Source organism: Rhincodon typus, chromosome 15 (genome assembly GCF_021869965.1).
Source record: "Rhincodon typus isolate 14 chromosome 15, sRhiTyp1.1, whole genome shotgun sequence".
NCBI lineage: Eukaryota > Metazoa > Chordata > Chondrichthyes > Orectolobiformes > Rhincodontidae > Rhincodon > Rhincodon typus.
In genome coordinates, this window is record NC_063346.1 from 35,482,435 (window position 1) to 35,497,019 (window position 14,585).

General features: G+C 38.6%; 1 protein-coding gene across 1 annotated transcript in view; it reads right to left on the reverse strand.

The window, feature by feature from the left end:
* The window catches only part of n4bp1 (nedd4 binding protein 1), a 30,740-nt gene that overhangs the window by 4,089 nt on the left and 12,066 nt on the right, over positions 1-14,585 (reverse strand). The window contains exons 3-6 of the mRNA XM_048605709.1: positions 8,722-8,852; positions 8,216-8,312; positions 6,919-7,026; positions 291-398 (exon numbers count right to left, since the gene is read on the reverse strand). Of these exons, the coding sequence (XP_048461666.1) occupies positions 291-398; positions 6,919-7,026; positions 8,216-8,312; positions 8,722-8,852 (444 nt within the window). The remainder of the gene's footprint in view (positions 1-290; positions 399-6,918; positions 7,027-8,215; positions 8,313-8,721; positions 8,853-14,585) is intronic.

Here is a 14,585-nt window from a genome sequence, read left to right on the forward strand (position 1 = left end):
AAAAAACCTTTAATGTTTCCTGCTGAAACAAAGAGATATCAGGCAAACATGTAATTGTAACTCGCACTGTTGTAAATATTGACAATATTCAAATTAAATCACAAAGAATTATTTCAGCAAACACTGCATATTCCTTGAGCTCATAAAACTATATTGCAACAAGCAGTTAGAGCCTTCAGCACAACAAAACATCAAAAATATAAAACACTTGTCTCAGAAGAGACTTGTGGAGTAAGTCAAAGTAATTTGTTACCCAAGTGTGTGATAAACAGTCTAATTGCGACAAGTACCTGGAAGCCTCCACTTGATGCAGAAAAGCCTCCAATCCAGGACCATACCTTCCAAGGGGATCATCTGGTAACATGATTAAATCTCCAACAAATGTATACTGTAGTAACCTAATTTATAAAGAAATGGTTCATAACATATCAAATCAAACAAAGTGAATATTAAAATAAAAATCAATGCAAGAATATTTCCAGGTGTATTTCAGGAAAACAGTTGCTCATTTCTTCTGCAAGATGGTGGTAGAGGGTTGCTTTTCAGACTGGAGGCCTGTGACAAGAGATGTGTCACAAGGATCGGTGCTGGATTCACTGCAGTTCGTCGTTTATATAAATGATTTGGATGTGAATTTTGAAGGTACAGTTAGTAAGCTTGCAGAGGAGACCAAGATGGGTGGTGTAGTGGATATTGAAGATAATAATCTCAGATTTCAAAGGGATCTTGATTAGATGGTCTAATTGGCCAAGGAGTAGCATTTGGAGTTTACTTTAGATAAATGTGACATGTTGCGTTTTGGTAATGCAAGTCAGGGCAGGACATACAGTAAATGATAGGGCCTTGGGGAGCATTGCCAAACAAAAAGACTTAGGGGTGCAGGTGCATAGTTCCATAAAAGTGGAGTTGCAGGTAGACAGTGTGGTGAAGGTGGCATTTGGCATACTTGACTTCATTGGTCAGAACATGGAGTATAGGAGTTCGGATGTCATGTTGTGCCTGTACACGACATTGGTGAGGCTCCTTTTAGCATACTGTGCGCAATTCTGGTGACCCTGCTATAGGAAGGATGTTGTTAAACTGGAGAGGGTGCAGAAAAGATTTACAAGAATGACACTGGGACTGGAGGGTTTGAGTTATAAGGCAAGGCTGAATAGGCTGGGGCTGAGGGCGACCTTAGAGAAGTTTAAAAGATCATGAGGGGCATGGATAGGGAGAACAGCCACAGTCTTTTTCCTAGGGTGGGGGGGGGGGAAAGAGTCCAAAACCAGAGGGCATCAGTTTAGGTGAGAGGGGAAAGATTTAAAAAAGGATCCGAAGTGTTACTTTTTCCACACAGAAGGTGGTGCATGCACAGAATGAGCTGCCAGAGGAAGTGGAAGTGGAGGTGGTGGTACAACTACAACATTAAAAAGGCATCTGGATGGGTATATGAATAGCAAGGGTTTAGAGGAATATGAGCAAGTGCTGGCAAATGGGACTAGGTCAGATTGGGATGTCTACCTGATCAGTACAGACGAGTCGGACTGAAGGGTCCGTTTCTGTCCTGCATGACTATCACTCTAAGGAGTATTACAGCAGCTTTAATTTCAGCACAAAGCTAAACTTACAACATTATAGCATTTTACTGGGATTCTCTCAAACATTCCACAATTCCAGAATCTATTGATTTGAATTATAAACATTAGTGTTTAAGTTTAGAAACTAACTTTTAAAAACGATGATTTGCAATTACTTAATTAGCTGAATGCACCATTTAGAGGTGCCCTATACAGTATTAATGTTGTACTGAGACGCCAAATTATTATGGTTTGCAGTTACATAACCTCAACCAAGCAACAATCACTGCACCATAACTGGAACCTATGCTTTTGAGCAGCAGAGAAAATAATAAAAAGGCATAAGCCCAACTCACCAGAAAGTGACAATGCCTCGCCAGGAGACTTGCAACTCTAATCAGCTGACAGTTCTCAAGAGGCCAAGTGCAAAGGTCACTGAACTAAGAAGTTTTCCAACAGAGACAGCTTTGCTGACTTCCGTCTGGGCACTGAGTTTCTCTCTGTGCCTGTCAAGGAACACCTGTGTTGACAGATGGCATTAGGTCCCTAACCCTAATTTGGGTGTACACTTGAAGCGTCGTAATATTTCAGGCTATGGAGCTAGTGTGGGCAAGTGAGACTAATGTAGATGTGCAGACTTGATGGGCTGAATGGTGTACTATATGATTACATGATCCACAGGCAGTTTTCCCGCTCCCACTTCTAGTTACTTCTGCTGGAAGGTGTATTTGTGCAGTCAAATCACAAGGTGGCGCTGTACTTTGTGATAAAGCAACTGACATCAGCCAAGCTCCAACTAAGCCAAAAATTGGTCAATTACTATGATCTAGGGACTACCAGTGCTTGTGGAACAATATCACAAGTTACTCTTTTTAGAAGGAATAAAATGGGGAACATGTGAAATTCTTGCATGTCACACAAGGATATTTCTCCATAAAAATTAATGTATTAATTTTGAGCTTGACTTTTCATACAACATTTAGAGCATTTACTATGGAAAATCAACACACTACACATAATGGAGAAATTCCACTGAAAGGCAAAATCATACTTCTCACATTCAGAGAGGATAAGAGTTCATTTGCCTTTTCAAAGTCTTTGCAAGATACAGAAGTATTCAAGAAAGTAATCAAAAGGTTTTTTTTTAAACAATGAATGATCTCAGCCAAGAGTTGTAAATTGTTAAAATAAATACATTTTTATTCATTTCAGTTACGTTTATTCTAAATCAATGTTAAAGCATGAAGATCCTTTGGCAACTAACAAGTTATGAAAACTATATAAATAAACGTTTGAAGTGACTACTGTTTGTGGAACTTAGTCCATTAATGACCGAGAAAGTCAGCCACTTAACTAACAGCACACTAAGACTGTCTATTTTTGTACTGTTGCAATCATGAAAATGTCACTTTAGTTTGTAAGGTATTTTTGTGGTTTACAGTTTTGAAGGGCTTCATTCTGTAGTAACAAGGAACAGGAAAGAAGGGTCCAGGTTTTTTTGGTGTTGGAGCAGTGACTGGGGGGGGGGGCACTGGAGCATCTGCAAAACTGAGAGAATCATGATAGCACGTAAACAGAGGTGGTCACACTGCAGTCAGAAAGGGAATAGGTAATCACCAGGCATTATAAGAGGATTAGGCAAGACATGCAGGAATCCCCTGTGGCCATTCCCCTGAAAAACAGATATACTGCTTTGCACTATTGAGGGGAATCGTTTCTCAGGGGCAGAACAGCAACAGCTAAATTTGTAGCACCATAATTTGCTCTGCTGCACAGGAGAGGATCAAGAAGTGTGGAAATGCAATAGTTATAGGGGATTCAGTTGTAAGGGGAATCGGTAGGTGAGCCCACAAACAAAAATTCAAGATTGCCTATTGCCTCCATGGTACTCAGGTCAAGAATGTCTCAGAGCGGGTACAGGATATCTGGAGAGAGAGGGTGAATAGTCAATGATCAAGTACACATTTATACCAATGGCATAGGTTAAAAGAAGGTCCTAAAAGCAGAATATAGGGAGATACGAAACAAATTGAAAAGTGGAATCTCAAAAGGCCATGATCTCAGGATCACTACCAGTGCCACGTGCTAGTCAGAGTAGAAATAACAAGATATAGCAGCTGAAGAGATAGTGTAAGGGGAATGATTTCAGATTCGTAGGACATTTAGACTGGTTCTGGAAGAGTAGGACCAGTATAAATTGGCAGGTTACAACTGGGCAGGACTGATGCGTTAGGACAACATTTACTAGAGTGTTTGGGCAGGGTTTAACTAAATTGTCAGCGGGGTGGGAACATAAGCAAGGAGTCAGAGGAAGGGGAATTAAGGACAAGAACAAGACAGGAGAGGGCAATGGAGAAGTGATAGGCAAAGCAATCAAACACCAAAATCAAGGTCCACAGTTTAAAAAAAAAGAGGAATGGGGCAAGGAATGTTAAAGACAAACCTTAAGGCTTTGTGCCTGAACACACAGAGCATTCAAAATAAAGTGGATGAATGAAGCACGCAAGTAGATACAAGAGGGTGTGATATAGTTGGGATTACACAGACAGGACTGCAAGGTGCCCAGGGATGAGAATCAGACATTGAGGGGTATTCAGTATTTAGGAAGGAAAAGGTGGTGGAGATACATCACTGGTTAAAGAGGATATAAATACAATATTGAGGAAAAATACTAACTCAGACAATGTAGGATCTGTGTGGATAGAACTGACAAAATACCAAGGGGCAAAAGACGTTAGTGGGGGTGGTATATAGGCTTTCAAACTGTAGTGGTGATGTTGGGAATGGCATTAAACAGGGAATCAGAGATGCATGCAGTAAAGTAACAGATTTCAATGTCATAGTTGCACTAGAAGTTGCAAGGCATGGAGTGCAACGATTGCAGAATTCTCCTGCAATTTGGGCCAGAGGCAAATTGGGTGCGACTACTCTGCATAAGATTGGTCAAATCAAATTAGTCACAATACCACAGAGGATGAATTCTGGTTTTCTGGATCAATACATTGAGAAGCCAACTAGAGAACAGGTGATGTTAGACTGAGTATTATGCAATGAGAAATGAATAATTCTTAATGCAGTTGTAAGAACCCTTGGGGATTATGGTTGCTCATGTGATAGAATTCTTCCTCAAAATGGAGAGTGAGGTAGGTAATTCTGAAAGTATATTTCTGAATCTCAAACTACAATGGTGGCAGGGCAATATGATGGACTGGGAAATGTTACCAAAAGGAACGACAGTAGACAGGCAATGGCAAACATTCAAAAGTGAATGGGTGAACTACAAAAATTGTTTATTTCTGTATGGTGCAAGAGTGCAAAAAGAGAACAGTGGCCAAACCATGGCTTATGAGGAAAGATAGAGATAGTATTCAATGCAAAAAAGAGGGATACAAATTGGCAAGAAGGAAAGCAACAGACCTGAGGATTGGGAACAGTTAGAAGTCAGCAAAGAAGGACTAAGGGGAAGGAAAAAGTACAGAATGAGTAAGCTTGAAGGGGAACACAAGAAATTACTGCAAATGTATGAATAGATACGGAAAGAGAAAAAAATTGGTGAAAATTACACACAGTTAGAAAGAGAGGAATTTATAATGGGGAAAAAAAAAGAAATGGCTTACAAACTAAATTCATACTTAGCTTCAGCCTTCACAATTGATGGGATTGAAGGCTCATAAATCCCCAGGATCTCAAAGTCTAGATCAGAGACAAAAACAGAATTTGCTCGAAAAACTCAGCATCTTTGGGGAGAAATCAGAGTTAACGTTTTGGGTCCAATGACCCTTGTTCAGAGGTCTACATCATCTACATCACAGTGCACTTAAAGAAATGACCTAGAAATACTGGATGCATTGGAGGTCATCTTACAAGATTCTTTAGACTGTTGAATAGCTCCTACAGATTGGAGGGTAGCTAACATAACTACACTATTTAAAAAAAAAAGAGGTAGTGAGAAAACACGGAATTATATACCACTTTGGTAGCAAAAATATGAAGGCAGATTATTAGTTGAATGGCTGTACACTGAGTGAAGGGAATGTTCAATGAAACCTGGGTGTTTTTGTGCAATAGTCACTGAAGTTAAGTGTGCAAGTGCAGCATGTAGTCAAGATGGCAAACTATATGTTGGCCTTCATAGCAAGAGAATTACAGTACAGAAACAAGGATGTCTTGCTGCAATTATATGGGACATTGGCGAGTTCAAACCTGGAATACTGTCCTTATCCGAGGAAGGATATTCTTGCTTTAGAGGTAGTGCAGTGAAAATTTACCAAGTTGATTCCTAGGATGGCAGGACTGATGGAGGAGGTGAGATTGAGTTGGTTAGAATTGCATTCATTGGAGTTTAGAAGAATGGAGGACGGGGATCTCATAGAAACCTATAAAATTCTAACAGGTCTAGACAATTTAGATGCAAAAAGAATAGAGGAAGGGGTCAAGAACCAGGAGTCACGGTTTAAAGGATAAGGGGTAAACCTTTTAGAACTGAGATGAGGAAAAATGCCTTCACGCAGAGAGTGTTGAGCCTGTGGAATTCATTACCACAGAAAGTGGCTGTGGCCAAACCATTGTGTTTTCAACAAGGAGCTAGATATAGCTCTTGTGGCTAAAAGGGATCAAGGGATATGGTGGGAGGGCAGGATTAGGGTATCAAGCTCAATGATCAGTCGTGATCATACTGGACGGTGGAGCAGACTCAAGGAGTCATTGGCCGATTCATGCCCCCATCTTCCACGTTCTATTTTTTTTAATGTAAATACATAATCAATCCAATTATTTTAAGCAGGCAGCCTGGTACTTACAAAGCACTACTCATGAAGACAAAACTGAGTTCAGGAATCGCGATGGACAAGATGTCCAAGGGCACAAAGAAAACAATGAATGGTTTGGAAAATTACGACAACAATGGCAACACACAGAGGGAGGGGTTTGGGTCTGATGGTTTAAAAAAAAAAACACAGCAATGGCAACTTGGGTCAAAGTCTTCTACCATTGTTCACTCATAAGGCTGTTAGACCTCACTCCATTCAGTGCTATTAACACCGGCTACCCGAAATAATGCCACCAGACATTGTGCCTTGCTTAGTGTTCCAAAATTACAGCTGGACTCAAGGAGCACTTTCTGGGACTTTTATGTTTGTACTCAAATTCCTAGACTGCTTTCTCAGCATCCCCAAACTTGCACGTGCCTTCAATTTTCTGAGACCAAGGCTGCCTTCTTAATGCCTTCTGATCCCATGATCCCTTTTGGAAGATCCTAATGCCGAGTCATGTCCTGACATGAATAAATCCCCTTTACTTCAAGACATATTTATTATAGTAAATGGACACAACTAAAATAATAAAACTGCCACATGGTTACCTGTCTTGAATTATTGCTTTCCAGGCTGGAGATTCATGAACAAATTCTTTGAGGTTGTCATTAGTAACAATAATCCCACCAGTTTTCTCAGCAAGGTGCAACAAAAACCTGTAAAACGGCAAACACAAATATCTTGAAAATATTAGTAAAGACTGTTAACTACAGCAACTGAAGATGGGAAATACCTCACTATATCTCAAGTTTTGCACTTTGCAAATCTACATCCAACCCATCACTTCTTTTAACTTCCTACTGCTTTGTCACTACCTCAGTCTTGAATTTCTTATAAAACAGGCCACTGACAGTGAATCTCAAACTAATTTCTTTTCCCAATACTTGAATAACAACTTCAGTCACTGATCACTACTTGGTTTGGTGCCAGGATTTCTTGTGACATTTTACAATGTTAAAGATGTAAAATGAAATCATGTAATTGCATTAATATCGAAGCTATGATAAACAGGACCTAGGAACAGTATGAAAATGTGAAAAAAGCTTGACCTTAATCAATTATGGCCTATAGATTACACTACTACAAAATTAATAGATTTCTATTACAAATTAGAGATGTTTGAAGGAAAAAAAGAACACCTTATGCCACTGCAATTTTTAATATTCCATCATAACTTTTCTCACTTCACGACCTAAAAGAAAGTCAATAGCTGCCAGTTGGTCCTGTTGGTTGTCTTAGAATGCCACGTTTTTCTGGCTATAACGGTATCCATTACAACGAGGGACTTTTATTATACTTAATTACACTTGAAGATATCCAACACAAGTTCTTATTTCATAATTCAGTACATCAGCAGTTTTAAAAAAAATGAATACAGTACTAACAGGCTATGAAATTTTACTGTTTGAACAATCTGTACCCATTGTCATAAAGCTGCAGAAATGCCAAGTTTTATGATTGTTCATTTAGATTTCTTCTTGCCTTTCTTTCTGGTTTTCAATCAGCTCAAATTACTTGACTGTTTCAATCTATTTGCTTTATGGTTTCCCATCAGTTTCCAATTTTTGCATTTACAATATCTTTTACATGATACTTCTCAAGACCACTGCGACCACATATCAAAAGAAAAAGCACTACATGGCAAATGCTAGTTGCCTGCCAATTCAATAAGTAAATGCTAAAATTAACTGTCCATCATTTGAACCTTGTTTGATTTTACAGAACTATAAAACCGCAATTAAAGAAATATCCATATCAGAAAATAACCAAGTTCAAATAACCCAGTTCATGTCAATGGTCTGAAGTAAAGAATACAGGGAAGATGTGCTGGATATGTCATTTTACCTGTCATCATGTGATGCAATTCTTACTCCACACACTGTTCTGGCTGGTGTGAAAGAAAGCACACCGAGATCTTCAAGTTCAGTTAAGAAATGCTGCTCTGTTCAAAAAAAAGAGAATACTTATCATACTAACCTTGTAATTTTGAGACCAGTACTTCAAAATGGAAAGCAAAAAATTATTGTACTGACGAACCAAAGGCTATCATTGTCCAAGTATTTTTTCAAATTTGTGCACACTCATATTTACATACATGAAGCCTTAAAAAGTCAGAGATTGGAAATAAACAATGGCTGATTTTGTGCAAGTCTGAATAGAACCAAGAATGTTAATTTAACTTGAGTTCAACTTAGAACTGCTCACAGGAAATTCTAAAGAAATAATCGCTCTTTTCCTCAAGAAAGTCAGCACACTTATAAATTCAGTGCACGTAAAACGTTACTTTTCAAACAAAAATCACAAAATTTTCAACATTTGTGCAAATTTTAGTTTTTCTTGTAAAAACATACCTGTAATTTTGGCATCACGTTTGGTTCTCCACTGAGGAACAAACACAGTTATATTTCGGTGACCACGATTCCAAAAACATTCCACTGCAATTGCAATACCACGACAGGAAAATATTTTTTTCATTCCGTGGCTAGGAGAATAAAAATATAGAACAAACTATAAAACTATTGGGACTCAAAATACATAACTGCATCACATTCTTGCAGTACAAATTCAAATCAACCCTGATTGATGCAGAGGACAAGGATCTGGAGATTCTCCATCTAGCCACAACTGTACATCTTACGGTCCCGTTTACCCAAAGTGAATTTATCTAACCCCCTTAGCTGCATTTTTTTTGCTATCTGCATCTACTACTGTGTGGTAAACTAAGTAATCTGAGCAAGGAAATTTCTCAAATTCAACAAGGAATTCATTAGGGGCTCTCATATTGCTGACACCTAGATCTGGATTCCACACTAGCGGAAATACCTTTTATGCAACTACTATTTTAAAGCTTCATAATTTTAAAAGGCATGAATTAGGTTACATTTCAGTCTTTTATTTGTAAAGAGATTCGAAGAATGTTTGACGCCAGTTTCTAGTATCCTCCTCTTAGTAAATCCTTTTAACATCCTCTCCAGTGCCTCTAGTCTATGCCTTTTTAGCAATATGGAGAAGAACAGGCTGCAATCCAAATGTGATCTAACCATATTTCTAAACAAGCTTTCTCTCCCACCTGCCACCCAATTTTACTCCTTTCGTTTTAATTTTATGAACTTCATTATATAAATTATATAAAATGACAACATCCATTTTGTCTTAGAAAACAAATTTGGAAAAATAACTGAACGGAATGAGAACTAAAAAAAAACAGCAACCACAGATAGGCTCCATGTAAAGGGTGAAATTTTTAAAAAAAAAGTCAGAGAATAAATGGTGCAGAGTTCTAAAAGGTAAAATTCATCGAGCTATTGTAAATGAGGTGGTCAGAAAAATGAGCAGCAAGTGATGATACATCATGTTTTATCATAAAAAGGCTAACTTTCAATCAGGAAAGGGGTTGTAGTCTAGAGGTGCGTTTATAGAGATATGAACAAAGAGAAATGATTGTGTGCACACGTTGTGTGTGGGGTGTGGGGGGGGGGGGGTGGAGAAGGAGGTCAAAAAATATTGAAGCCTTTAAGCAATACAGAGAATATAATAGTTAGCAGACAATATAAAAGGAAACAGCACGAATATTTTGGAGATAAACTCCCTCCACCTGAGTATTGCTTAGAGTGAAAAACAGGTATTGCACAGATATCAAATAGATATTTTTGAGTTTTAACAAATAATAGCGTAAATGCAAAGTAGCGCACCAGATGATATGGAATAAGTAACAGAACTACATTAAAGGAATTGTTTCTGAATTTTTCTTTTCAAAAAAAAAAAAAAGAACTCCAGGTAGACAAGGTCTGGATGGCTTGTATCCTTTGCTGATGAGAAAGAATAGAAGGGAGATGAAACAAAAAGAGAAATTGCTGGAGAAACTCACTAAGTCTGGCAGCATTTGTGGAAAGGAAGTACAGCCAATTTTTGAAACTCTGCAGAAAGATGACTGGGCCCAAAACATCAACTCTGCTTTCTCTCCACAGATGCTGCAAGACCTGCTGAGTTTCTTCAACAACTTATATTTTTGTTTCAGATTTCCAGCATTCACAGTTCTTCGTTTTTAGAAGGGAACTGACCCAGCTTTGGCCAAAATTTGTTCATCTTCTAGTTTTCTAAATTATGCAGTCAGACATTGATGCGGCCAATGCAAGAAGGAAGAGAAAGGGTGGCACAGTGGCTAGCACGGCTGCCGCTCAGCGCCAAGGACCCGGGTTCAATTCCACCCTCGGGTGATTGTGTATGGAGTTTGCATGTTCTCCCCATGTCTGCATGGATTTCCTTTGGGGGCTCCAGTTTCCTCCCACAGTCCAAAGATGTGCAAGCTAGGTGGATTGGCCGTGCTACGTTGCCTGTAGTGTCCAGGGATGTTTGGGTGAGACATGTGGAAATGCTGGAGTAGGGGAATGAGTCAGAGTGGGATGCTCTTTGGAGGGGAGGTGTGGACTTGTTGGGCCGAATGGCCTGTTTCCACACTGCAGGGATTCTATGATGAACTACAAACTTGATAATTGTTGTTTTAGGATTTTATCCGAACCTTTTACATAGTCTAGGCTGATTTGTTTTCTAATTAAACCGTTCAGAGATGTTATTAGACACCTCTAGATCAGGGGAGACTTGAACCCAGGCCTCCACAGCCCAGAGGTGAGGATTCGACCACTATGTCACAAGGGCCTTCCAATAGTTTAGTCTGATTTCCTGCCTGTTGATTAAGACGACTAAACTGTCAAGACAACTCAAGAACAACTCTGCACAGCTGTGAGAAACTGCTCTTCTTGATAAACTCATGACCTTAAGCAGTTATGTCTATCTCAATTACACTTCAATTCAAGCTTACTCATTTGGTCTTAAAGAAATAAGTTAGTTTCTGGTGCGCAGTTTTATCTTAACATAGCTTACTGACTAACATTTTTGTTGGATGGGAACCATGCATTAAATTCAAGTTAGGGCTGCTAATACCTTGATTTATTAACCATATCTATTGTAAAGTCAGGAAAAGTTGCCATAGTATACCAGACCTAGTATACCAGGCTGTACTCTCTTTGGAAAGATAACACTGGTGGTGGTCTAACTGGAGGTTACCACATCTCAAACAAGGGGGGAGACTGAGAAGCTTCTAACGCTGCATCACAAACTAGCCGTTCTGCCAAATAAGCTAACCAAACCCCATCTATTGTATAAGGGTACCAAAGCTTCATGAAGTTATCTTGCTTTATTTTGCTTTCCTTTCTGTGATTTCCACAAGTATACTTTACTAATATCTGCTATGTAACCTCAAGGACACATAGGGGAGAGGCAGCATTTGTCTCAGCCTGCAAGACTCTAGCTAGAGATGTGGGGTGACAAAGTGATCCTCCATCAAAGAAAGGGTCAATTCAGCCTATTTCCTAATTTGGACTCTTGAAACTGGGGATTAAGACTGATAACACAGTCACTTGCACAGTTTCGCCATTGCTTCGATGGTGTCACCCCTCTTTCACATAAGACATAATTCAATAGAAACAAACAGCACTGCATTGCCCACATTCGAGGGAATCTGGACCAGGGTGGGCAGATGGAGAGTTGTATGGCTTTGAAGAGAAGTAAAAAAAAAAGCATGAACATCTTTGCCGTCTGCACTGCCTTTTTGCTGAGAATATCTAATACCTTGCTCAATAATGTCTACCTCATTTCACCACACCTAGTTGCTCTGCACTTTGTAGGTCATATCTGACCCATACAGTTGCAAATTAGCATTTTTGAAATTAATATTTTATCTAAAGTTTTCACTAGGAGGAGGCGAAGACGTCCTACCCAAAGGCAAAATGGCTCAGAATTCCCACAGACATCACAATGCCTTGACTCAAAATTCACAGTTTGAAATGTATAAGCTTATCAAGAACAGCCACAGATTTATTAGGCCTTGCCCATAGTCAAGTTTTCTTTTGAAGGCATGACGAATTAAAGGCAATACAACAGAAGCAGTGTATATGGAATGACTTCTGAAACCGTTAAGATGTTTGCTCACTATCCACAATCACCAACTTATCCAAACTTTCGCTTGGATTGTATACTTGTTCAGGTATATAAGATGAATGTAAAGTTTGTTGGTGCACAGTAAAATCTCAACAAATGGGCATTACTGTGTGGAAGGGAGGAGTGAAAAGTGGTATTTGAAAGGGATCTGTGCTAGGTAGTTTTATTCTTGGTACAAGTTTTAGAATAAGGAATACAATTTGAAATCTGATGAGAAAACAAAAATTTGAGGGTTGTCAAACAGTGCGGAGAACAGTAAAAAAGACTAGCTGGTAGAATGGTAAACCAAATTATGTGAAGTACATTTTGGGAGATAAATCAAGGAATAATACTACACCTAAAATGAAAAACTACACAAACCCAACTCACTATCTTTCCAATAACAGATAAGCAACCTTCTTCTCCTCCACAATCTAACACTTTATGACCACAGATAGTTCTCCTATAACACAGTCATGTTATTCTGTGACCTTGCGCCGTAGAGACAGAGAGCGAGTGAGCGAGAAAAAAAAAAATCACACTATTCCCACAGAAAATCGCGTTATAGGGAAATTGTTATAGAAAGTCACTGTACTTGTACAGCAGAAAGTTCACGTTACCCAAACAACGTCCACTATTCAATCGCTTAACAGCCAATTCATGTTAACGAAACATGTGTAATAACAGAACTACGGGCATTACTTTTTCAAATGCAAGTAGAAGAGTACAATAAATTCTGCAACGCCAATGATGTCCATCTCTCATCAGCAAGTGTTCCTCCACCTTTCAAATCCTCTGTATGTTAGAATCCTACAACCTTCAAGGATCTTGATACAGCAAACCCCTCCCCTTTCAACAATCCAATCCCTATGTCTGTAAGCAAACTAGAGTAACCCACCCTTTTAGCCCTGAACCTCATTGAAACAATACGGCAATTTCATTTCGAGTCCATTTTGGCGGAGGACATTAAGTTCAGCAGCACTTTGTTGTTTTATTGTTGGAGGTTTGAGGTAGGGCTGCATAAAATGTGTGGAATGTGACTCACTAATGGATCTATGGCACTCATTAGCAGTAAAGGGAGGAAGAAAGCCACAAGTCAAGCAGCATTGCTGAGGAAAGGTGGGGAGTATTCATACAGTAGTCTGATTATAGCAAAGAGAACTCCAAACATTAAATTTGATGTCATCTGATTGAGATTCTGTGTCAAGGTTTCACCAGCTTTCAAACTTGAACTTTTTAATAAGTGAACAGAACTTGCTTCTTACGGACACTTTTTTTTGAAAAGAGAAGCCCAACATAACTTATATCTGAATTAAGCTCGTGAAAGTTGTCCTCTAGCTTTATATCAAACAATTTGTTGATAAACAAATATTCTATAGGAGTGAGACAGAAACATTGTACAAATTGTTGATTTAAGTGCCACTGTTATCTTGGAAAACTGTGTTTAATCCATTGGCAGACTGCAAGATTGGCCTCAAAACATTTACACTCAAAGTCCTACGCTAAAGACGTAGAATAAAACAACAAAGATGCAATGAGAACAGTAAAGAAAAGACAACTTAATTAAATTTGAAATACAAGAGATACATTTTCATTAAAAGATTATTTTGGACATCGAAAACTTCAAATAATCCATAAATTGTAATGAATCACTTTTCCCCCAGAAAGCAGTGATTGACTCAACTGATCTATTCACAAACGGCGTACACAAAATGTATGCAATACATTGATATATTTTTTCTCACCCAGATATAGACATAATGTATGCATTTGCAAGGTATGCAACTCAAGTTCAGAGGCTCATTTATTATCTATTAGAAAAACTGCAGGGCTAAACAAACATTTGTGGAAATTCTCAAAGTAGCTATTAATCATTATTTTAAGATAATCCCATTTTTTTTCAGCATGGATAGATTACACTTCCTTAGGTCAAAACTACACAATTGTCTTCATTCCCCATAGTTTTAACACTGCAGCTTTCATGGAAGAAACACACAAGGCTAACGTTAAAAAAAAAATGTAATATTGTTTCCAGCATTCCAAATTAGAACTTGGTCCTTAATTAACGATAAAAATCAACTCCTCAGAAGCTCCACGCAACAATTTCAACAGGTGAGATTAGTAGGAAAACTTGTACAGCCAAATTAAGTTTTTAGAAACATTTCTCAAAATTACAACCTACGGAAGCAATTGTCAAAAGCTCTCTCATCTAATTGTGGGGAGGGAAGGAAAGTACAGA